Source organism: Borostomias antarcticus, assembly GCF_949987555.1.
Source record: "Borostomias antarcticus genome assembly, chromosome: 6".
In the NCBI taxonomy this organism is placed as follows: Eukaryota; Metazoa; Chordata; class Actinopteri; order Stomiiformes; family Stomiidae; genus Borostomias; species Borostomias antarcticus.
The window spans coordinates 6172766-6197971 of record NC_140239.1 but is presented as its reverse complement, the minus strand read 5'-3'; the positions used below and the strand labels follow the sequence as shown (position 1 = coordinate 6197971).

General features: G+C 48.2%; 2 protein-coding genes across 2 annotated transcripts; both read left to right on the top strand.

Moving 5' to 3' along the window:
* Positions 1-5257: 5257 nt before the first annotated feature.
* Positions 5258-9804, top strand: ccdc112 (coiled-coil domain containing 112; the record flags this gene model as incomplete). The annotated part of the gene is made up of 9 exons (XM_084439647.1): positions 5258-5276; positions 6521-6610; positions 6739-6814; positions 7029-7281; positions 7488-7625; positions 8225-8641; positions 8796-8891; positions 9100-9218; positions 9774-9804. The coding sequence occupies 9 exons, from the start codon at positions 5258-5260 to the stop codon at positions 9802-9804; spliced, it is 1239 nt and encodes a 412-aa protein (XP_084295773.1).
* Positions 9805-10518: 714 nt separating this feature from the next.
* On the top strand, positions 10519-22724 carry pggt1b (protein geranylgeranyltransferase type I, beta subunit; the record flags this gene model as incomplete). The annotated part of the gene is made up of 9 exons (XM_084439485.1): positions 10519-10646; positions 11319-11437; positions 12327-12391; positions 12724-12875; positions 13097-13229; positions 15368-15413; positions 17016-17200; positions 20763-20871; positions 22576-22724. The coding sequence occupies 9 exons, from the start codon at positions 10519-10521 to the stop codon at positions 22722-22724; spliced, it is 1086 nt and encodes a 361-aa protein (XP_084295611.1).
* Positions 22725-25206: the final 2482 nt, after the last annotated feature.

The following is a 25206-nucleotide window of genomic DNA, read 5'->3' as shown; positions in this document are numbered from 1 at the left end:
AGCACAGAGAGGAGCCCCTGTGGTCACACCACCTGCCTGGCCGCCTGGCATGGACGCCAGCCTCGGTACTTAGGGGACGGTGTGCATTACTCTTGATTAGTCCACTGATACCCCACTAACTCCCTGCTGCTGGCACCCCTACGCTCTCCTCTCCTGTCTGCCTTTCCCTCTACCCTCCCCACTCTACTCTTTCCCGCTCTCTCTCTCCCTCTTTCTTCCTCTCTCTCCCTCTCTCTTCCCCTCTCTCCCTCTCTTCCTCTCTCTCTTCCTCTCTCTTCCTCTCTCTCCCTTTCTCTCTCTTCCTCTCTCTCCATCTCTCTCCCTCTCTTTCTCTCTCCCTCTCTCTTCCTCTCTCCCTCTCTTCCTCTCTCTCTCTCTCTCTCTCTCTCTCTCCCTCCCTCTTTCTTCCTCTCTCTCTCTCTCTCTCTTTCCCTCTCTCCCTCCCTCTCTCTTTCCCTCTATCTCTCTCTCTCAAGCTTATCGGACCCCACACTGTTTTCACAGCCTTCTCAGTGTGCAACAGGTTTTATTTGTTTTTTATTATTAGCTTTATTAGCTTAGCTAGCCTTAGCCAAGCTGAACTGTACTGCGCCAGCCCTGTCACTGTAGATGCACAGCAGTCACTTGAACCAGGCCGAGAACGGATCTTGGAATAAATTATGTCCACATGTAACGGAAAGTTCTACAGACAAATCCCCCTAGATCTGTGTTATTCAGTCCCAGGCAGGGCTGTTGGAAAGGACCTCTGCTGTAAGGCAGTAAGGTCCAGGCAGAGGAGGTGGTAGGGGTGAGGAGGGGTAAGCTAATGTAATTTTGTGAGTAGATGCACTTTCCTAGTATGAGTCTCTCCGAGCAGCTAGATGCATCACAGGCAGTGGTGTAACAATGCTAGCCCCGTGAGACCATCCTATCGAGCTCGACTCCACTCCTCAGTGTGGCAAAGCTTGACGGAGATCCAATTGTGCTAGATCATATCTAGCCAATCGGTGTTCTATGAGGATATAGTGGTTGAAGTTAGCCCATAGATGGTGATAGACAGATGGTTCATCCAATCACCTGCCAAGGAGTTTTGAAAGTACCTGCCCTTTTCCAAACAGTTTCCAGTGAAGCCTTCCCAGATGGTTGAGTGGAACAAGGTAAGGTTCTAGCAATGCTGCTTCAAAGTTAGTTTGAGAAACACACAGAGGACATAGTGCAAGCAGTCTGAGTGCTTCAGGTAAAGCTAATGAAGGTATTGGTCACAGCCCGTAGCTGTTGCAGTCTGACCATAGTGCAAACATGGTCAGCATGTCACCCAACCCCCTAGTGGAGCTGCAAAGCCCAGTGACGAGCATTCTGTACTGAAGGGGCATGTCCAGTATGAGCTCAACTCACTGCTCACACAGGTAGCCTATGTAACTCTATCACCGCCTCGGGCTGGAGGAAGCCACACACACACACATACACACACACACGCACACACACACAGGGGAGTTGACTGAGTTCAGCCCTATATGGGCTCCGAATGCAGACATGTTTGTGTAGCATTCTAGAACACAAATATCCTTCCAGGAAAAGCGTCACTGGCCATTTCAAAATAGCTGGCCTTGCTTAATTGCTTTACTTGCACCTCCGAAACATGTGCACCATCAAGCACTGCTTCCAATCTTCCAATAATGACATGGATACTTGACAACGATTAAGATGGTTAATAATTCCACTGTGGCCGGTTGATAGGGCCGCCATGCTGGCTCCGTGGTTAGGACAGCTGCCTCACAGTAAGAAGGTCCTGGGTTCAATTCCCCCCCTCCCTCCTGGTGTTCGTGTGGGTTTCCGCCCGGTGCTCTGGTTCCCTCCCACTATCAAAGACATGTATGTTAGGGTTAATACTCCTGTCAGTGCCTCTGGACCCTGGCCAAGTCTAAGACCTGGACTTGGTCCCTGGGAGCCGAGCGCTCCTAGTGTTCGGATGGACCAAACGCAGAGGCCGCATTTCACCAAGGGGATTAATGACGTCGACTTCTTCTATAGCTGCGATTATTTTGGGGTGACGAATACTCGGCCGTGGCTGTGTTTCACCCGCTCATCACATCTATGGCCTATCGCGTGACAGTCTGTACAGTTGAATTATTTATTTACATACAGTGTCAGAATCTTCCACACAGACTGGGCCTACTGTCTACAGACCTACTTTCCGTCCATGGCCTCAATGTTATATTTGTTTTACAGTCACACGCAGACCAAACAGTGACACTGTCATGCTGAAGCCTGCAGGTCATTTGGTTGCAAGCTGCGCATAGTTTCAGATGATAATTGTACTAGAGTACATCGACTGGAATGGAATTGGTCCCCAGCTTGTTGAGTGGTGATATTAAAGCCACAGATACAAACCTTGACCTGCTGACCTGGTATTTGGTATATATCATATGATCACGTTCTGTGTATTCACCATATCATGTGGTATTTTGTAACAGATGTGTTTGTAATTGAGCGAACGATCCCTTTAAATAGAACCGAGACCCCGTTTCCTGGAACAAATGGCCCATTTCATGTCTATTAAGAGAGCAGATCCTCAGGGCGATCACTTCAATCTCACAGTTCGTCTCATATTCGTAGTGATAGATAGTGATTTGAAAAAGACAAAAGAGTTTTTTTTTTAGTTCACCATAAAGATTTAAGAGGGTCTGAAATTTAAAGGCATCGGCCTCCAGTTGATTGGATCAGATATAGCGTCAGGGTTGAATCAGGCCAGGAGAGTAAGTTCAAGAAGGGGGTTTGTAAGCCCACCAGCTGACCACACCCAGAGAAGGTTTAGGAGAGGGGGGATATGAGGTGAGAAGGGGAGCAGCGTACGGAGAGAGATCAGGGATGGTAACTGAGAGGAGCAGGGGAGAGAGGAGCAGAGCAGGGAGGAGCAGGAGAGAGCAGAGTACGGAGGAGGAGAGAGGAGAGGGGGAGAACAGAGTACGGAGGAGGAGAGGGGGAGAGCAGAGTACGGAGGAGGAGAGAGAAGAGAGGAGAGTGGGAGAGCAGAGTACGGAGGAGGAGAGAGGAGCAGGACAGAGCAGAGTACGGAGGAGGAGAGAGGAGAGGAGGAGAGCAGAGTACGGAGGAGGAGAGGAGGAGAGCAGAGTACGGAGGAGGAGAGAGGAGCAGGACAGAGCAGAGTACGGAGGAGGAGAGAGGAGAGGAGGAGAGCAGAGTACGGAGGAGGAGAGAGGAGCAGGACAGAGCAGAGTACGGAGGAGGAGAGAGGAGAGGAGGAGAGCAGAGGACAGAGGGAAAGACGCTTAGAGCGATCGCTTTCCCCCCCCCCTCGTCCCGGCCCCACCCCTTCCAGGGCCACGTCTGCTGACCTCAGGCGGACCTGCACATCAGCGGCCAGCCGAAGATACAAACATGCTCATGGGCAAGACACACTCTCGGCTCGGGTTACCCCCTCTGCCCCAACGGAGGCCAGCAAGCTATGGTCAGGTGTCGGTACAGTTTACTAGACCGTGTGTTTGTGTGTGTGTGTGTGTGTGTGTGTGTGTGTGTGTGTTTGTGTGTTTGTGTGTGTGTGTGTTTGGAGGCCACGTTGCAACCATTACTCACCAGTAGATGGGGGAAAAACAAGTTGTTTATAGCTGCCATAGGAGTCTATTACAACTATTTTCACACACACACACATGCATACACACAACACATAACGCACAACACACACACACACACACACACACACTGACTGGGTCACACTATCCATACTGTATGGTAAACATCTGATTCATAGAAACCACAGGACTGGAAGATCACCGTGGCTCGTCAGAGAGCAATACTCTGAACCCAGACGACCTTGTTAATCTCCACTAGGCTGCATTAAAAGCAATGGCTAACCCTATCATATTCCATAACTACGCTATATATAGTATGAAGGTTTAGTGAGGCTTTTATACCAATCTATCCACTGGGAATTATCCTTGTGTGATGCCAGTTCAAGGTCCTGATGGGACCACTCTCATTCCATGCCTTTTATATTCAAACTATATTTTATATATTTATATAATGGATACATTACACAGTCCTTGGAAGTTCCCGAACTCCCCTCACCGTGAGTCAAAGCTGATATTCCAGTCATGTGAATGATGATCTTCACGTCTCATTTATCCACTTTGATTTCCTACACTGTGTCGGTAATGAATGTAGGTAATTGTAACACTGTTCGTTTGGGGATTGGTTGCTGTTTGTGTTGTGAAGACAACCGTGTCCCATCCACACCCCTGACACTGCCAACTCTGTCCTCTTCCTAATAATGGATCTGTCTGTCTATTCCTGGCTTCTGTCAAGGGACTACCCCCCAGCCATTGTTGAAAGTAATAGTAGCTGCTAATCACCATTTTAAAGGGTTGTCTTAAAAACAACCTCATTATGGCAACAGATGATCTGCATGTGGATCATAGCCTACTGTAGCTATAAGGCCTAGTAGACTATCCGTTTAGCTATGCCCTCCAGTAGCAGCTCACATCCAGTTGAAGACTGGTGCTAACCTATAGGGCAATGAAAGGAACAGCTCCCTCCTGCCTCCAGGCCATGGTCAAGCTATCCCCTCCAGATCACTACGCTCTGCTACCTCGGGGCGATTGGTTGCCCCGTCACTCCGAGGCCCCTGCGGTCGATCGACACGGTCACGGCTCTTCTCTGTCCTGGCCCCGCAGTGGTGGAATGAGCTGCCCACTGATGTCAGGACAGCAGAGTCTCTGCCCATCTTTTCTCAAAACTCACCTCTTCAAGAAGTACTATCAGGATCCTCCCTCGTAAGCACCTATTGTATTTTTAGTTTGCTATTCTTGCACTTTGCCTTCAGCACTAGATTATTCTCTTAGTCACCTGTTTAGAAAGGAGATGCACTTGTGAGAACTGGTGAGTAGTAAGCTAGTAGCCTACACTGACTTTCTACGGTACGTTAAATGCAATTTGCCTATTGTAAGTCACTTTGGATAATGAGTCAGCTAAAGGACTAGCCTAATGTAATTTAAATGCCCCAATAAGAATGATAATCCAGATTTTCAATATCTTTGGGTAGGTCTACATTCAAAATTAGTATGAAATATGATTATCGTTTGTTTGCTTCTGTCTTTCTGTGTTTCTGTCACTCACTGTCTGTCTGTCTGTCTGTCTGTCTGTCTGTCTGTCTGTCTGTCTGTCTGTCTGTCTGTCTGTCTGTCTGTCTGTCTCTGTCTGTGTCTGTCTGGTCTGTCTCGTCCTGTAGAGTTGAAAGTTTTATTGGACTCACTGCGTGAGCATGACTGCGCCATCCGCTGGTGACAAACGGTAAAGCAGGATAGTTTTACTACAGGTGCGGACTCACTAAAGTTTTTCAATTCAAAGTAAAAATGGCTTCCTTGACAACCGCAGCGCCTGCTGACAAACAACGCCTGGTAATGTTTGTATTTATTTGTATGTAACATTTATTTACGTTGATTTGTGCCTTACGTGTTAGATACTAGAACACGATCACGATTCCTTGTATTTTGAGGTCAAAATGTTCTGCGTTGAGAGCAAAATGTAAACCGGAATGGATTAGCTTGCTTGCTGCTATAGTCGAGCTAGCTGTTGGTAGCAACAATGAAATGAGAGAACCTTTAGGGAATCCTCCTGATACTAACTGAACATTACTGTACAATGATAACACTACTGTAGGAAATCGTGACTGTGACTGTGTGTGTGTGTGTGTGTGTGTGTGTGTGTGTGTGTGTGTGTGTGTGTGTGTGTGTGTGTGTGTGTGTGTGTGTGTGTCCTTGTGTCTTTCCCAGAGTGGAGATGACTTCAATGGAGTTGCACCCCACAGTAACGCACAACGTCAGGATGATAGAGTTGCTCAGCAAAATAAGACAGAGTTCCTCAGAACTGCTGAGAAGCTGAAAAAACAGTAAGTTTTCAGACAACACTGTGGCGTTGCATTCAAAAAGATGAGTGATGCTCCCATTATATTATCTGTATTAACTGTCACACCATACATTCGATTTCCCCTCACGTATAGGCTATATGTCAATAGAGATTTTTAATGTAAAATGTACAATTTGTTACACCTATCTTGTGTCCTTTGTCATGTCAGTCCTATTTGTTACATTCATTCATTCATTCATTCATTCATTTATTCATAACCTTTATTTCGATGACATTAGCCATGCAAATGTTTCATTTAATAGGCCTAGGGTATATGTTCATTAAACAGGATTGAAAAGCTAGAGAGAGAGAGGACATTGAACAGCCAACCCAGGAAGAGGAACGGCTGTGTAGATGTTTGTGTCCCGGAGGAGTTTGAGACAGGACTGCAGGAGGAACGTCGGACGGAGAGTGAGTCTGGATGTTCGGATCACTAACCCTGTCTTCTCTCTCCATCTAACTCATTTCGTTGCAAACATTTTGAGCTCCAGTTCATGTTTTTTTTTGTAAGTGTTGTCACAAAAAAGATTGTCTTGATATGAACATGGGCCACAGCATGACAAAACCCAATCTGCGAACCGTCAAACCTGCTGTGTCCATGTTCCTCTCATTCCACCAGTGGACGGTCTGCAAAGACAGCTGGTGAAAATCCGTAGTGGAGTAAAGAAGTTTCAGAGGCAGCTAACTGACGTGAAGCCGACGCCAGAGCGTAGGTCCTCTTTGTTGTCTGTACTCTGGGTGTGCGTTTGTTGTTGATGTACATTACATAATGTGTGCCTGAACATGTTCTCATTACGCCTATTAATACACGCCTGATCTGAACTGTGTGTGTTTCAGTGATTGAGAAGCTGCAGGAAATCATGTCAGAGGTGGAGACTTCTGTCACCTCTTTCAAAGAGGACCAACGTCTTCGGTAAGTGACACAGAATATTACAACATTTCTGGGATTCTGGCCTTGTGGTTTTAGGGGTATAATTTGAGATGTCCCTTTGCCCTTGTGTAATTCCGACGCTGCGTTCGGTACACAGTAATACAATCACCACAGTGGGTCTAGTTACATGGCCTGATCACAGTTACTGTAACTGTTACAGTAACTGCCTCTCCGTTTCTCTGAACGACCCCTCCAGGTTCGAGGAGCTGTTGAAGGAGGAGAGAAGCTGCAGCCAGGAGGTCAGCGCCTTTGAGAGGAAGATGGAGGCGTGGTCAGTGGCTGACGCCAAGCTGCCCCCGACCCCGCTGCCTCCCTCGGCCAAGGTGGGCGTGGCCAAAGCTCTGGAGGAGGAGCTTCCCCCGGAGGTGACGGCCCTTGAGATGTTCCTGCTGCAGACAGGAGGGAGGCAGGGGGGCTGGGACCCCTATGACCACCAGAGCTTCCTCAAGGTGAGAGGGAGGGAGGGAGGGAGGGAGGGAGGGAGGAGAGAGGGGAGAAAAGGCAATAGGGACAGTAAAAAAAAAAAAAAAGGGATATAAAATGAGGGATGAGAGGAATTGAGACCAGATGAGATAAGATAAAGACCTTAGGAAAAAAATGCCTTGAACACACAGTATGAAACCTCCGTATAGACCTCCGTATGATGTGCGCCCAGGTGTGGAACAAGCACAGTGGAAGAGCAGCCTACAGGAAGGAGGCCCTGCTCTACCTGCCTGGGAGGACTGTGAAGGACATCGAGCAGCACGAGGGCTGGTACCTGGAGCTGCTCTACCTCCAGGAGAAGAAGAAGGAGGTAGTATTTCTTGAGGATTCTAGTGTTCTCACTTGCTCATCAGAACACATTAAAGGCCTGTTTCTCATATAAAGTTAGCAAGAACCCTATCAAGAACTAAGAAGCCCTTTTAAATTGAGAATTTCTATGGATTTTCTTTTGGCTGGGACTAGAAAACTAACACCTGGTAATTGTGACCACCTAGCAATTGTGAACACCTGGTAATTGTGAACACAGGGCTGGTAATTGTTTATCATCTGGTAATTGTGAGCATCTGGTAATTGTGAACATCTGGTAATTGTGAACATCTGGTAATTGTGAACACCTGGTAATTGTGAGTGAACACCTGCTAATAGTGAATACCTGGTTGTGAACACTGGTCTGGCAATTGTGAACACTGGTCTGGTAATTGTGAACACAGGTCTGGTAATGGTGAACACAGGTCTGTTAATGGTGAACACCTGGTAATTGTGAGCACAGGTCTGGTAATGGTGAACACAGGTCTGGTAATTGTGAACACTGGTCTGGTAATGGTGAACACAGGTCTGGTAATGGTGAACACAGGTCTGGTAATGGTGAACACAGGTCTAGTAATGGTGAACATCTGGTGGGTCCGGCAGGCCATCCAGCGGTGGAGGTGGGAGAGGCAGCAGGAGAGGCAGGCCAGACTGCAGGTCCAGGACAAGCAGGAGAGCTCGGCCCGGAGGCAGCGGGAGGCGCAGGCCCAGGCTCTCCAGCGCAGGGCGGAGGAGGACAGGGGGGAGGCGGCGGCGCGCCTGGAGGAGTGGCGGGAGCGGCGGCGGCTGCGGCTGGAGTGGGAGGAGGAGCGGAGGCTGGCGGAGGAGGTGCAGTGCAGGAGGAGGGCCAAGGAGGAGCGCCGCAGGCAGCTGGAGGTGAAGCTGGCCCTGGAGGCCCAACTGTGTCAGAGGAGGGAGGAGGAGGAGGTGCAGGCTCTGCAGAGGGCTGAGGAGGAGCAGGCGGCTTTGGAGGAGAGGAGGAGGTCGGCTGGAGACGTCATCCGACGCTTCCAGGAGAGGGTACGCCTTCATATCCTGTACGATATTATCACCATTACTGAACAATAGTACATTTGGCCAAATGTACATGTGTTCCTACTGGATGCAGGGTTAGTTGGTTTCAAGGCTTGGGTGGGAGGAAGAGCGTGTGTGTGATGTTAGTTCTTCTCTTCAGGACCTCCATAAGATGGAGAGCAAACTGCAGGAGAAACAGCTGAAGGGGAAGCAGGAGGAGGAGAAGGAGAAGAGGCTGGCCAAGCTAAAGGAGAAGGTAGAGGAGGCGAATGCATTTTGAGACATTTGAGACATTCGGCTGCACAAAGTTATTACCGTACTACTGCACCGACAATGAGTAATGGACTTGTGTTGTAACGTTCCACTGATAACTGCAAGTAGGCTATTGATAAGAACCTCAATGACAAGAATCTGCCCAGTGACCATGGCCTGGTTGTGCAATGCGGTGCTTCTCATCTGCTAAGGTGGTGGTAAACGTCAGTCGGGACCCCTCCAGACTCTGCAAGCCCACCAGGGTATGGGAGGAGCGGACCAAAGAGATCGGCCCTACGGGGGGCGGACCTGTACTGCAGATGTTCCACAGGTAAGCAAGCTTAGGAAAGACAGGTCTGGCTATGCCAGACTAATCTCCACACTTTGTTTACGCTGTGCCAGAGCCGGAGACAGGTCTGGCTGGACATATTACCATTCTGCAATAGGGGGGGGGGGATGGACGCAGTATTTCTTTAAACCAATCACAGTCGTCTTGGGCGGAGCCAGCCCCGGACGCAGCGACGGTGCTCTTGCAAAATAGTCTGGATCGAATCTGATTGGTGCCGAGAGAATCTCTCGACCCGAATCAGATTAATTTGCGTCGCCAGACTCGCCACTGATTGGGCAGTGTGACAACGAATTACAAGGTTTATTGCCAAAACCTACATCCGTTGAGCCAGACTAAGGAAAGACTGACCTCGTATTTACATGTCGGTTTATCGCTGCTAGACCCTACCTCCTCGGGGACACCTGTGTGGATCTAGGATTGGATAGGAATAAGCAATGTTACAAGCATCCCACTTAACCCAGGCCAATGGTTGTCTCTGGACAGGGCTACATCTATTAGCTAAAATGTCTAAAACATCATTTCAACATTCTCTTCCAGGGCTGTTCCCAGCTGGAGACAAGGCTTGTGACCCGGACCAGGATTCTGTATATACTGATGATATTGTTATACTTTTTAATGAATTATGCAAATTCTATTTGTCAGTTGTTTCAACAAACTTAACAATTTCAAGACTTGAGTTGTTTCATTGACTTGTATATGGTTGTCTGCTCTGTGGAATGTGATTGTATGCAACTTCTTTCATTAAAATATCGTTTTTATGAATGTGTGCTTTTTGTAATTGTATGGTACCAGTATATGCCTACCAGCCAACCCCACACCTACACAGGCGATACACTCAAGACGTGTGAAATGAATGACCCCCCACACTGAAGTTGTGTCTTCTCCTTTTTCCTCATCAACCTGACGCAGCTTGCCCTCACAGACACCTCTATTCTTGTTAAAAACACCAAACTGACTCAACTGGAGGAGATCGGGACATGGAAAGCAGATTAAGAAAGTGACTATTACATACAACATCTAGTAATGTGGTGAAGAGTGATTATTACATAGCCTGCAACATGTAGCCCCTAATATGGTGGAGGTTGACTTTTATCTTTACAGTAAGGAGTCTATTAATACATCCATGGAGCAAACCTAGGGCAGGGCAGGGTTCTGACACGTTTCAGCCATGGGTGTATAAATATAACGGTTTCAGCCCAAGCTCTTATTTTGAAAAGAGTTTATCTTGTTTACGGAAGTGATGTTGTCTTGGTTACGGAAGTAATAGCTGTGGACCTCAAAGATGGCGGAAGACGAGAACTCGCTTGCTGAATTTGAGCAAATTGACTTTCTAAGAGATCGTCATGTACGATTCTTTCAAAGATCGTTACAGGTGTTACCGGAGAGATATTCCTCCTTAGAAACAAGCAGGTAGATGTAGGAATTAAAGCGTATCTATTTTATTTTGACAAGTTCTCTAGGTACCCTCCCCATTCAAAACGGCAAGCTAGCTGAGTTAGCGTTAACGTTAGCTAGCTTGCATGTCTCAGCTGTAATTTACTTGTTCATCGTCCATTTAACGAGCTAATCATTTTTCTAGCTGACTGTGGTATCAGATACACATTTGCTGACTGGATGTTATCAATTTAGCGGGAGTCACTAGCTAGCTAGAACTAACCGGCCTACCATGTATTATTAGCATCACTTTGGCCACTCCTTCCTCCTTGTCTACAAATTAGCTATGGCGGTTACTGCTACCTTTTACTTATTTATGTATGGCATGATCAGTAATGGATGTTATGACAACGTTAATGGATGTTATGACAAAGTTAGCAAGTTTTCACTTTTTCAATCCCTGGGTGTGCTCCCCTGGCACTTCAGACTTGGCACGGGCCTGGCCTTATTTAGTTGGATTTGGCTTGGTACCCAGGTGTCTTGTGATGTGTGTGTGTGGTACACCCTGCTCCATGTGTGGTACACCCTGCTCCATGTGTGTGGTACACCCTGCTCCATGTGTGTGGTACACCCTGCTCCGTGTGTGGTACACCCTGCTCCATGTGTGTGGTACACCCTGCTCCATGTGTGTGGTGCTCTCCTGTTCAGGCTGACCATCGTGTTCTTCGCCCTGTCCGGCCTGGACGTCCTGGACTCCCTGGATGTCATAGACAAGCCCAGCATGATAGAGTGGATCTACTCTCTACAAGTCCTGCCCACAGAGGACCGTAAGTGGACTTTCACCAGTCTGGCTCCAGACCTCCAGATGGGTCCTGCCTGTTCCGCTGATTCATCGAAAAGTGTGTCAAGAAAGCTAGGGCCAGGCTATCTCCTATCACACTTTACTCAGCTCTGCTAGGTGTTAGTGGTTTCAGTGGAGATAGAGGATGAAGATGTTCTTTTGGGAACTGCGTCCCGGCAAGATCACACAACGCTCAGTGAAACAGTCAGCTACTGTATGACCATTCATCAGGAGAGCTGGAAAGTCAAATGGCTTGCTTCATATCTTGTCCAAACCCATATGTCTGTAATATACGTTGAAGGGTTTGGTGTTATGAATATTTATCTGTGCTTCCATCTGGGCCGAGCTAATCTGTCACTCTTATCCATCTGTTCTGAGCCCAGCCTTTGAATTGAATTATTCATGTGAGGAACAGACGTCCTATCAGTAACTTGTTTGATGATTGGGCAGAAAAAGCTGAGCTGCCACCATATGTTAACTAGTCGGACGTGTTTCTTTTGATTGAAAAGTAGAGTAACTCTAGTAGGCTAGAGTAAGAGGTATAAGAAACTTGAGATTTCATCATATGTTGGCCTATTCAATAATTTGGTTATTTTGTTTCATACTGTTAAAAGACTGATTCATCTGTGGATACAATATTAGGCAATTTATTTGGAAATGTTTCTTTCCAAACAGAATATTGCCAACTGGGTCTTTTTAGTTCTGTGGTTGGAGTTTCTTCCCTTTCTTTCTTCCCTTCCTCTTTCTCTCCCTGTGGCTTTACTGCTATGTGACCACTAGATGGCAGTATTATACCAGTCGTTCATTCACCGTGTCTCAATTCCCCTATCTTTTCCCTATGTGCAACACTGAACTTTTTGTTCTCCCTCTCTCAGAATCAAATCTAGGACGTTGTGGGTTTCGTGGGTCATCACACATAGGAGTCCCTTACAGCACCAAGGTACTGATGCAACAGTACACCTGTAATAATTTACATCTTTTTTTTAGCATATCACAGAGCCAGCAGTAACATTTCACTGTACACTGTACTGTATACATGTGGCAAATAAATAAAATCTGAATCAACAATGTACCACCACACACACACGCACATCCATTCAGTATTTATATTGGTCAGTTAGATTCTAACTAGTTAATCTAACTGACCAATATAAATAGTGAATGGATGTGCAAGGTGTGTGGTGGTACATTGTTGACTGACGTTGCTTTTTGTTCTATACTCAACCCCCCCCCCCCCCCCCCCGCCATCCTCTCGTCTCCTCTCGTCCCCAGGGTCCGGGGGTAGCCCACCCGTATGACAGTGGCCACGTAGCGATGACCTACACGGGACTGGCCTGTCTCCTCATCCTGGGCGATGACCTGAGTCGCGTCAACAAGGAGGCGTGTCTGGCCGGCCTCAAGGCTCTACAGCTGGACGACGGAAGGTAAACACGGACAGAGAGACGGACAGACAGACAGACAAACAGCCAAGCGGACAGGTAGGTAGATGGACAGGCTGACAGACAGACAGACGGACAGATGGACGGACGAACAATCAGGGAAACAGACAGACGTACGAGCAGAAAGATTCACAGAAAGACAGACACAAGCCCGTGACCTTGCACACAGTAAAGATGCCTGCGCTGCTGCTCTGTCTGCCTTTCAGTTTCTACGCGGTCCCGGAGGGAAGTGAGAACGACATGCGCTTCGTCTACTGCGCCGCCTGCATCTGCTACATGCTCAACGACTGGTCCGGCATGGACACCAGAAAGGCTATGGACTACATCAGGAGGAGTATGGTGCGTCCCGTCTCCACGGAGAGGAATACATTACATTACGTACATTACATTACAGTCGTTGAGCAGACGCTTTTATCCAACTCACAATAATTGCATTTAATGTAGGAAGTCAGTGCACTACTACTCGCCAGAACTCGGTGCATCTCCTTTCTAAACAAGTGACGACGAGCATAATCTAGTGCTAAAGCCAAAGCAAGAGTAGCAAAATCAAAATACAATAGGTGCTTAAGAGGTGGGGGGCTGTAGGGTTTGACCATGGCCTGGAGGTAGGAGGGAGCTGTTCCTTTCATTGCCCTGTAGGCTAGCACCCGAGTTTTAAACTGGATGCAAGCCGCTACAGGGAGCCAATGTACTGAGTACAGAGAAGAGGAGGGGCTGAGGTCATAGGTCACTATGGCAGAGGCACTACCGGGGCAGAGTTGTCGGCCGTACCTGGAGGTCGTTCTAGAAGAAGCGACCGTACGCTCCGTTATGCTCACACGTTTCAGGTTTTTTGACACCGGCTACGTTTTCTTTAACCTCAACCCAACGCGGCTGATCTCTGCCCCAGACGGCTACGGGAGACCGCGGCCCTTACAACTAAAGCCCTCGGCAGGCTGTTTACACAGCGCCTGTCCCCAGCGTAATAGAGTCAGAGTTGTGTTACATCCTCCCTTTCTTCTCCTCCCCGCCCCCTCTCTTCTTCTCCACTCCTCCTCCCTGTGTCTGAGGTGAGGAGAGACGTCACCTTTGTCTCTCCCTCAAGCCTGCCCGCCTGCCTGTCTCCCCTCTGGGCTCTCTGCTTTCTCATCCCTCACATTTAATCTAACAATAGATTATAGAATCCAGCTCCCCTTGCCAGTACTAGTCCAGGGTGGCTGGGGTGGATTACACACTTAACCTAGCGCTGATGTACATGTGTGTAGTAGCCAGGTTTACACTAGACTACAGTGTTAGCCAGCTAGCGTGGCAGCCTAGCCCGATTGTACATGTAAACCGCATGCAGTTAGCCAGTAAGCCTAGCCTGGTTGTAAGATGCAGGCTTTTATCCAGTTATCCTAGCCTCTTGGCCCTGGGCCGCGGCCAGTTAGCCTAGCCTGGCCCTGAACTGCAGCCAGTTAGCCTAGCCTGCCCCTGAACTACAGCCAGTTAGCCTAGCCTGGCCCTGAGCTGTAGCCAGTTAGCCTAGTCTGGCCCTGAGTGGCAGCCAGTTAGCCTAGCCTGGCCCTGAGCTGTAGCCAGTTAGCCTAGCCTGGCCCTGAGCTGTAGCCAGTTGGCCTAGCCTGGCCCTGAGCTGTAGCCAGTTGGCCTAGCCTGGCCCTGAGCTGTAGCCAGTTAGCCTAGCCTGGCCCTGAGCTGTAGCCAGTTGGCCTAGCCTGGCCCTGAGCTGTAGCCAGTTAGCCTAGCCTGGCCCTGAGCTGTAGCCAGTTAGCCTAGCCTGGCCCTGAGCTGTAGCCAGTTGGCCTAGCCTGGCCCTGAGCTGCAGCCAGTTAGCCTAGCCTGGCCCTGAGCTGCAGCCAGTTGGCCTAGCCTGGCCCTGAGCTGCAGCCAGTTGGCCTAGCCTGGACCTGAGCTGCAGTGTTATTCTCAGACATTCGGCCAGCTATGAATAGAGGATACGATCCAGACAGGAGCGGAAGGGAAGGTCCAACTGGGCCCTGTAATCCTCTTAGAGACTCAAACATCTGAAGTCCTGCGGGGGCGGGCGGGAGAGGGGGGTAAACATCACGTACCTAAGACGGTCTGGCCAGAGCCATACATGTGAGGAGCTGTGACCATAAGGGCTTGACCTTCCATTGTTTGGAGTGATATACCCAATGACTTATGGAGGCTCAGAAGGTATCATCTACTCCTACTGAATGTATTGGAACTAATGAGCTTCTGGGTCGAGCTGTCATGGTTGCAGCTCCTCCATAAGTGCTTGTCTGGTGTGGATCAGCCTGGGGGGGGGGGGGGGCTGTGATGAAGTGAGGTTCACTAATGGCTGCTGGTTGTGGTGCTCCACTTTCTCTTTTATTTTTTATTTTTTACTGCTTATTGCCTTAATCTGTCCATGGTTTTCGTCAATTATGTTATTGTTGTGGTAAAGTGCTTTTCTAACATCCTGCCTTTGTTGGAACATTAAAGTTGTTTATTTATTTGTTTGTCTCCCTCCGCAGTCGTACGACAACGGGATCGGCCAGGGGGCGTGGCTGGAGTCTCACGGTGAGCAATACGATGATATATTACAGCGCCGTTTACAATGAAATTCATTGTAGGAGCGAAAGCATTAATGCGATACTCCACAGTCCGCACTGAAATGAAAAGAGAAAACGTCGAATGGAATAAAGCGGGTTATGTGTGGTTGAAGCATATTTTTGCTCAAGGGAAGGATTAGCTATTTAAACTCTTACTAGTTAAAAAAAAACATCCTCTTAAGCCCCCTCCCTCCCACACACATATTCACACACACACAATTTAAATCCTATTATCCCAAGAGGGAAACCCCCTGGAACTAGAATGAGAAATTCATGTAGCACCTTGACACGGCAGGCCTTCAGGAAGCACGTCTCCCTTCATTCAAATCAAGACCGTAAAAAAGGTTACAAATTACAAACTCTATCCGACCCGCGTGCACTTTGTAGGCCTGATTATACGTATTATAGAGCAGCGCCCCACCCTTTTGTGTGTGTGTGCGTGTGTGTGTGCGTGTGTGTGTACGTGTGTGTACGTGTGTGTACGTGTGTGTGTGTGTACGTGTGTGTGTGTGTGTACGTGTGTGTGTGTGTGTGTACGGTCCCTGCGTCCGCCCCTGATTTACGGCCGCCACCCGCCCTCATCTGCCCCCAGCCTGCGGTGGTGATGAGCGGGTAGTCGCGTTGGCGTGCCGACAGCTGAAAGGGAAGTCGAGGTTTGATGGATAGAGCTCCTCTGGCACAGAGGATAAACCCTGTTATTAGTTCAACAACAACAACACACACACACACCTCTCCAGGCACAGGGGGGGATATAGAAGCCATCAAAGAGAGACATTGCTGTAGGGGGCCTATGTTTTTCTATTTATGTCTGGTGTGAAGTTAATTGCAGTAATCGATCTCCCACCCTTCCTTCCGAGGTTGCTCTATGACACGGTATCTGTCTTGTCTGTCTTGTCTGCCTGCCTGGCTGCCTGTCTGTCTGTCTGTCTGTCTGTCTGTCTGTCTGTCTGTCTGTCTGTCTGTCTGTCTGTCTGTCTGTCTGTCTGTCTGTCACTAACCTCTGTCCATCCCTCCCACCATCCCCATTCTGTCTGTCTGTCTATCTGTCTGTCTGTCTGTATCTATCTATCTATCTATCTATCTATCTATCTATCTATCTATCTATCTATCTATCTATCTATCTGTCTGTCTGTCTGTCTGTCTGTCTGTCTGTCTGTCTGTCTGCCTGTCTGCCTGCCTGCCTGCCTGCCTGCCTGCCTGCCTGCCTGCCTGCCTGCCTGTCTGTCTGTCTGTCTGTCTGTCTGTCTGTCTGTCTGTCTGTCACAAACCTCTGTCCATCACTCCCACCATCCCCATTCTCTCTGTCTGTCTGTCTGTCGGGTCACAAACCTCTCTGTCCACCCCTCCTCCCCAGCGCTATATCCTGCGTTTTGGCAGCACTGCATGTCTATAATCCAGTCCCTCTCTCTCTCCCTCCCTCTCTCCCTCCCTCCCTCTCTCCCTCCCTCCCTCCCTCCCTCCCTCCCTCCCTCCCTCCCTCCCTCCCTCCCTCCCTCCCTCCCTCCCTCCCTCCCTCCCTCCCTCCCTCCCTCCCTCCCTCCCTTCCTCCCTCCCTCCTCTGCCATCCCAGGCGGGTCCACGTTCTGTGCGGTGGCGGCGCTGCGTCTGATGGGGCAGCTGGAGGAGACGCTGAGTCAGCGCGAGCTGGACCGGATACGGCGCTGGTGCGTCATGAGGCAGCAGAACGGTTTCCACGGGCGACCCAACAAGCCCGTCGACACCTGCTACTCCTTCTGGGTGGGCGCCACTCTGGAGGTAGGGCGGAGACGTGCGCGTGCACACGCACACAGACACACACACACACACACACACACACACACTGGATATTCATATGTGATGAGATAGACAGACACGCACACACACACACACAGGATATTCATGTGTGACGAGATAGACAGACACACACACAGGATATTCATGTGTGACGAGATAGACAGACACACACACAGACACACACACACACACACACAGGATATCCATGTGTGATGAATCGGTATGGCGTTGCGGAGAGGCAGGCTTCAGAACTCCCTACTGTGAATGACTCTGGCCTAGGCGTCCGAAAGTTGAGTAATGTTCAGCCGCTTGGACACTAACGCCGTCACAGTCCAATCAAATGAAGGGAGGGGCTGGATGAGCTTGTGATCCACAGTCACAATGTGGTCTGATCATTTAGCAGTGCCTCCTCCCAGGGTCCAAAATTAACTTTTTGGATTAACGTTACCCCACACACTCACACGTTTAACCTACAGTACCACACACCAGGCATGAGATGTCAGAATACTGTAAGTGTATATTTGTTTAGTTTATTTAGCACACAAGGAACAGTTATGGGAGGGGAAGGAAGCCCAGAGGGTTGATACAAAGTTCCCCTCCCGTCAATATTATCTATTGGATGTTGATGTTGGTGTTGATAGCGATGACCTGCATTACTGTACATTAACTTGACATGAGATAAGGTGATATACTGTAAGCGATTCCCTACTTTTAGACCGTATCTCCAACATGTCTTTGTGTTTGACAGATCTTTTACATGTTACATGAATGCCTCACAGGACTCTATGCTTTCTATGTTTATCTTTCTTGATCTTGATCTTGAGTTTTCCAGGGTTCTAAGGTGCTCTTGGTTTACCTGCCAAGGTGGCTTGCTAGATGAAAACGTTTACCGGCCAAAAATAATCAATTGCTTTTTGCTATTGCAATATTATTAGTGTAGTATTTAGCATGTAATTTTGGTCTCATATGTGATTCTCAGTCAGTATTATACAACAGGTCGTTCCAACCTCACAATCTGATTGGTGAAGAGCCATTGTATATTCTTGATATACCATGGCATAGGGCAAAGCCTCTTCACAGTTCTATATGAATTATTACTGTGCCACATGTTAGCTGAATAGCTAGCTAGCTTTCTATCCTTGTGTAGATCATAATGTGGCTGCATTTCTCGAGAGCAGCAGCATCTCCTCAAACTCATCTGAACCGTTGTAGCCATTTTGTGTCGGCATTCTGGGATGCCCCTAGCCCGGCGTCGCCATCCTGTGTGCTCACATTCTGCTCTCTGCGGATCGCAAAAGGCATTTTTTGTTTGCGAGGAAGTCTGGCTTGGCTTCCAGGCTAGAACGCCCCTTGCTACGTTTCCAAAAACGTTCTGAACATCACACCTGTGAACGCACTCTGGTGATGAACTCTTTGTCGGTGGCTCTGCTTGTTTGTCATAAACGAAACAAGTTGTACAATGATTTGGGGGCAAAAATCTCTAGCTAGCTACATAAAGTAGCTGTTAACTGAGTTTACTAAGCATTACATAAAGTAGCTAGCTTATTATATTGTGAATGTTGTGTTAACATTTGGTGAAAAAAACGTGTTCATTCATCTAACTGCTGTTAAAGCTAATGTTAGACCCAGCTGGGACTGACTATTGACTGACTGGATGGGCAAATATCGCAGGCAGTCAAATACAAGCATAACATTTATTCTGGAACACTAGCAGGCTAACCAGTTGGTTGGCATTTTGTTTGGACAACAGTCAGTTGATAAGCACAGCAAACAAGCCGGGGAGGGGTGGGAAAATGGCTGGGGGCAAATGTAACGGACACTTTCCATTTCCAGCACAGATCTGGCAGGTTGAAGTGATGACAGACCAGCCGCTTTCTCCAGCGCGTCTCCGATTTTGTTCTTCTTCTACCAACCAGAGTGGCGGGTAGTCTCCGGAATCCGTCAAAATAATTCACTCGCCAAAAAACTAAATTCGCCCAAATTTGGTGACCAGCGAGGGTTAATTTTGGACCCTGCCCCTTCTTTATATCGAGTGCACACACATTTTTATTCATGTTTCTGCAGAACGGTTGCGTAACGTGGACACCACAATGACCACAGTATTAAAGCGGGAATCCCCACCCCTGCTGCACTAGAGAGAAAGTGTGAATGTTGACGTTTGATTGCTTTTGTCTGGGAAGCCCTGTGAGCCAACTCTGGCTTCTGCTTCAGGCCATTAAATTGTTGTTTGTACATCCACGCAGACCGCAATCAAACACACAAGGCTTAACAACTCACGCTTGCTTTCATATAGGCATAAAGAGCACAGGTGTGTGCATGCATCCGTGTGTGTGTGTGTGTGTGTGTGTGTGTGTGTGTGTGTGTGTGTGTGTGTGTGTGTGCGCGTGCTTGCTTTGTGTGTGTGTGTGTGTGTGTGTGTGTGTGTGTGTGTGAAAGAGAGACAGAGAGAGAGAGAGAGACAGAGAGAGAGAGCTGCAGGTGTGTGTGTGTGTGTGTGTGTGTGTGTGTGTGTGTGTGTGTGTATAAGCAGTGCTCAGTAACAACACTGTAACAGAGACAGTAACCTAACCTGAATGACCCCTCACACACTCCCACGTTTAACCTACCACACACCAGGCATGAGATGACAGAATACTGTAAGTGTATATTTGTTTAGTTTATTTAGCACATAAAGGAACAGTTATGAGAGGGGAAGGAAGCCCAGAGGGCTGATACAAAGTTCCCCTCCCATCAATTTTATCTATTGGATGTTGATATTGATGTTGGCGTTGATAGTGGTGACCTGCATTACTGTACATTAACTTGATATGGTGATATAAGTGATTCCCTACTTTTAGACAGACCATATCTCCAACATATCTTAGTGTTAGACAGATCTTTAACATGTTGCATGAATGCCTCGCAGAAGGACTACATATGTTTTCAGTTGATCTTGATGTGTCCCGTTGAGTTTTCCTGTGTTCTACGGTGTCAATGTCTCTCGTCCCTCTTCTCTCTCTCTCTCTTTCCTCTCTCCCTTCTCCCTCTCAAATTCAAATAGCTTTATTGGCATGACATACTGTACACAGTAAATATTGCTAAAGCAAGTCAACAAAAAACAAAAACAAAACGACAGCTCATGATGAGAATAAACAGTTAATCAATCAATCAATCAATCAATCAACCAATCAATCGACCAACCAATCAATCAATCAATGAACATTGAACAAGTGCTCTGTTAGTGTGGCAGGATAAAACATTTATCTTCACTCTTCTTTTTCTGTTCTCGTTTTCTCTCCATCTCCCACATTCTCTCCATCTCCTTCTCTCCATCTCTCCAACTCCTGCTCTCTCTCTCCATCTCCCTCTCTTTCTCCATCTCCCTCTCTCTCTCCCCCTTTCTCTCCCTCTCTCTCTCTCTCTCTCCCTCTTTCTCTGTCTCTCTCTCTGTCTGTCTCTCTCTCCTCTCTCTCTCTCTCTCTCTCTCTCTCTCTCTTTATCTCTCTATCTCTCTCTGTCTCTCTCTCTCTCTCTTTATCTCTCTCTCTTCTCCCATGATGCCCAGCTGCTGGAAGTGTTCCAGTACACCAACTTTGAGAAGAACCGGAACTACATCCTGTCTACCCAGGACAGACTGGTGGGAGGCTTCGCCAAGTGGCCCGACAGCCACCCAGGTGAGCTCACACACCTGCCCCGCCCCTCGCCAACCCGGCGTGCACAGGTGGCGAGAGAGGGCGGGAGGTGAGGGGGGGGGATCTATTGAGAGGGCCGGGTGGAGGACAGGTCAGGGGGCGGGGCGGGGGCATGTAGAGAGATGGTTTGCTGTATGTGTGTGTGGGTGGCGGGGGACAAGGGTGTTGGCCTCCTGTTGAAACAGGCTGGTAACCCTACACCCCTGGGGAGAAGGAGAAGGAAGGAGGGAGGGAGGGAGGAATATGTCTTATTGATGAGGTGATTATAGTCCAGCCAGTACCCTGGGATATGGGAGATCAACCTGCTCAGGTTTCCAGGAACCACTCAGTTCTTTGCCAAGGTAAGACCAGGTGGAGGAGACGATTAAGCGCTTCCAGAACAAAAGGACACCACCGTGGAGAAAGAGAGAGAGAAAAATAGGCTGATTAAAGCGTATTGAGGATCCCGATAGAGATGTAGAAATCGTGTAATCACAGGATTATAAGGCTTTTATTTTGAAATGCGATAATGTTTTTCGTGGGTTAGGCCTAGGCTTAGTACAGGGCATAGTCACTGAAATTCCGGAAGCACTGCAGCTTACGCCGTGCATTAAAAAAACAACAAACGCATCAATCTCTTCCATAAAACCCCCGAGTCATAAATCATCGGGAAATGGCTTTTTAATTGATATGTCTAATTCCATGTCATTACATTCTAATTCAATAAAGATGCCAGGCTTTTAGAGGCTCCCACGGGACCTGCCCCCCTGAAAGGGGTCGCCATGCATTATTCATGTCTGCGTTAAAGAGACAGTCCAACAACAATACGACCATACTTACAGACGTGTTGTTGTTGTTGTTGTCGTCGTTGTCGTCGTTGTTGTTGTTGTAGTTGTTGTTGATGCTGCTCGCAAAGACAACAGTATGGACCAGGGTTATGTGCCTGCATGTTTTCCATTGATAAGGACTGTAGGCTAATAGAGCTATTGTTATTCATTTTGAAAAGAGAGCAATTTTGTCCGTATTTGTTCAAGAAGTCTTTATCAAGGATTCTCAAGTGTAGCTTTACTAAGAGGTAAAAGGAATTTTTAGTTGCCCAATCGGGGTCTCTGTCTGGCATATTGTTAGCCTGTCAAACCTACATGTCCAGATCTGTTTCATTCAGAAACCCCCTTGGTTGATCTGAGCCAGCTGACAGATCCTTGTTTTGGCAGCAGCATCCATCTCTCTGGCTCCTCCAGCCTTCGTCACTGCCAGTCTTCCTCACAGTCTCTCAGCCTCGAGATCTCAGCCCGTGAGGCTGTCAGGTGTGGTCTACCGCCAAACTGGGTCAAGTCTGAGGGGGAGTGTGAGGAAGAGAGGCTAGACTAGATCTAATATCTGTACAGTAAACGCTCTGACACCTCGTCTTATCAGTAGCAGATGCCTTGTGTCTTGTCTGTCTGCCTGCCTGCCAGTCTGGTGTCGTGTGTGTGTGTGTGTGTGTGTGTGTGTGTGTGTGTGTGTGTGTGTGTGTGTGTGTGTGTGTGTGTGTGTGTGCGTGTCTCTGTGTGTGTGTGTGTGTGTGTGTGTGTGTGTCTCTCTGTGTGTGTGCGTGTGTCTCTGTGTGCGTGTGTCTCTGTGTGTGTGTGTGCGTGTGTGTGCGTGTGTCTCCTCCTGTCCTGCCTGACCTAGTTTGTCTCGTCCCCGCTCCCCCGGTGCGTCCAGACCCTCTCCACGCCTACTTCGGCATCTGCGGCCTGTCTCTGATGGGGGAGGCCAACCTGCGGAGGGTCCACCCGGCCCTCAACGTCAGCCAGAGGGCCTTCGAGTACCTGCAGCAGCTGCACCAGACCTGGGCTGACACCTGCACCTGACAGCAGGACATGTGACGCCCCCCTCGACCACCCCCAGCCCCTCCAACTCCAGCTTCCCAGCACTCCCTAGCGGTCAGCCGCCCCCCCCTCCCCCTCCCCTCAGCTGTTGGGTGCGTGTTTGCGGTGCCCCTTTAAGTCCCCGCACCCACCTCAACCCCGCAGACCCCCACCCTTCAGTTCCTCAGGCTCCTAGACACCCCACCCCCCACACATCACACCATCACCACCACAACCCCCCACTAAGCCTTGTCTAGCCTCCTCAGTTACTTTAGCAATAGAAACCCCAGTTGGCACAGAGAGGTGGGGGGGAGGATAGACCCACACCGAATAAGGAAGGGAGAAAAGGTGAATAAATAAATGATTGGTGTCCATCAATTATTGAGGGCAAACTGGCGCAGTCAGTCTGGACTGGGCCCTGCCCAGTGTGACGGGATTGAGGCGGACTCAGTATTGTTTATCTGTGTGCAGTGTGAAGGCAATGTTCACTAGAAACTGTATATCTTTCTTTTCATTCACATGCCTTTTGGAAGATTCTGTAAATTGACTGTCATTGTCGTATAGACAGATAGACATCAGGTTGAGATCATTGGCATTCATTTTATACTTTTTTCTTTTTCTTTTTTTTTCTTAAAATTTAATTTGTTAAAATGATGATGCTTTTCTAACTTTAATGTGTTATTTTGTGAACCCCTCCAGGACTGCAGAGTTCTGTCTGTGGTCCTCTTGGGTCGTTTGACCAGTCACCAGACACTGTTCACTCCAACTTGATTCTCTTCTCTGAAATGTGCCTCACGCGGCAGACATGCTGCATTGTACCCTGGAGGAGCGCAGAGACCCTCCCCCTCGCTACCGCGGCCTGGAGCAGTTGATTTTAGGGTTGAATTTTGACCGAGCAGGATTGAGGTTCACTGACTTAGCATGTTAGGCTGACCACTGTGTGCGCGGCTAGCCGACCTAGCTTGTTTCAGCGTGTAGCTAGCTGCCTGCTGGGATGGCTGCCCAGATAGCAAGCGGATGTGTAATGATTCTGGGCCATATATGGGCCGGAACTAAGCCATAAGGGCCAGATCTGGCCTGTATATGACCCAGATCCGCTTGCTATCTGGGTGGTCATGTGGAAACATCATTAGCCTAGCAGGTAGCTAACATCTTCCTAGTGTAGTCGGTCCAGGGGAAAGATCATTAGCCTAGTGTGCAGCTAAGTTAACAGCTTGCTAGGCTCTCTGAAGAGTCTGCTGCTGTGTGGATTAGCCTGATTCACTGCATACGTGGGACACTGGGTCAGAAGAACATGACACTGAATGTTAGCCTGGTGATGAACTATAGCCTACTACACAGACGCAAAAGTCAAATTACATTTATTTTTTCTATACTTCATAGAAATATTGAGTGTAGATGTATATAAATAAAAGTCAATAATATGTCAATATCCTGCAAGTGCTAGATATGGATCATGTAATCACTGCTTGTACCAGTGAGATTGTGGGATTTCATATGCGATGTTGAAATGTGAATGATATTATGGCATATTATTATCATGTCGAATCGATGAAAATGATGATGAAAAACTGGCTTGGCAGTGCATATTTATGTGGAATTAATAAATTAAAAAAATTCCTAACTTTTCATTTTCACCAACTTTGAATCTGTTCTTTGTTCAGTATTTATTCATTATCTTATTTCGATGCAAATCAATGGGATAAGTATTCAAAATGCATACATCAACATGATTGTAACCTTATTGATCACCCTCAGACTGTGTTTACCTGTAGCTAGCTTTAGCTGCAGACTGTACCCTGTGACCTGCAGGGCTGGCTGGTTGTCTGGTCCAAGTTATTGATCAGCAGATTGACTCAGCCTCAGATCAGACTCGTGTACAGCAGTATACAGTAACGTTATTGATTGTCGAGTGGGGAGTACAGGATCGGCTTATATGAATGACACACTGGCTCTTAGCCTGTGACCAGTGTGATTTTTTTAAATCTCCTTTTTCACTCTTTCCAAGCATCAATCAAACACAAAGATGAAAAGTAGAAGGGGAAAAACGAGTGGGGCATCAGAAGTAGCCCTATACCCCGACACTATAGCATGTCCAGGAAGATTCCGAGTAAATAAAATAGTAGATTTGTTCTCTGTTAAATCTGACACAGAGGGGTTTCCATTAGTCATGCTGACAGTCCATCCCTCACCGGGGTTAGGGCTGGGCACTAGCTGTTGTTCCTAGTTAAGGGCCAAGCCCCCTGTGACCCCTAACCCCACAGTGAGGCAGTCTCTTGTCATCCAAGAGACATTTGATTGGCTCCCCCCAGAGCCAGCAAATGCCCTGTTACCAGGTATCCAGACTGAGGCCCTAATAAGGACCCCCAGAGAGAAAGTATCCTTGGTACTGTCATGTACACTACCCTACATACTGCAGGGTTACAACTGTGCATCTCCATCCTCTTTCTCAAGTGGCTTGTATGAGTCACATACCTAGTAGCCC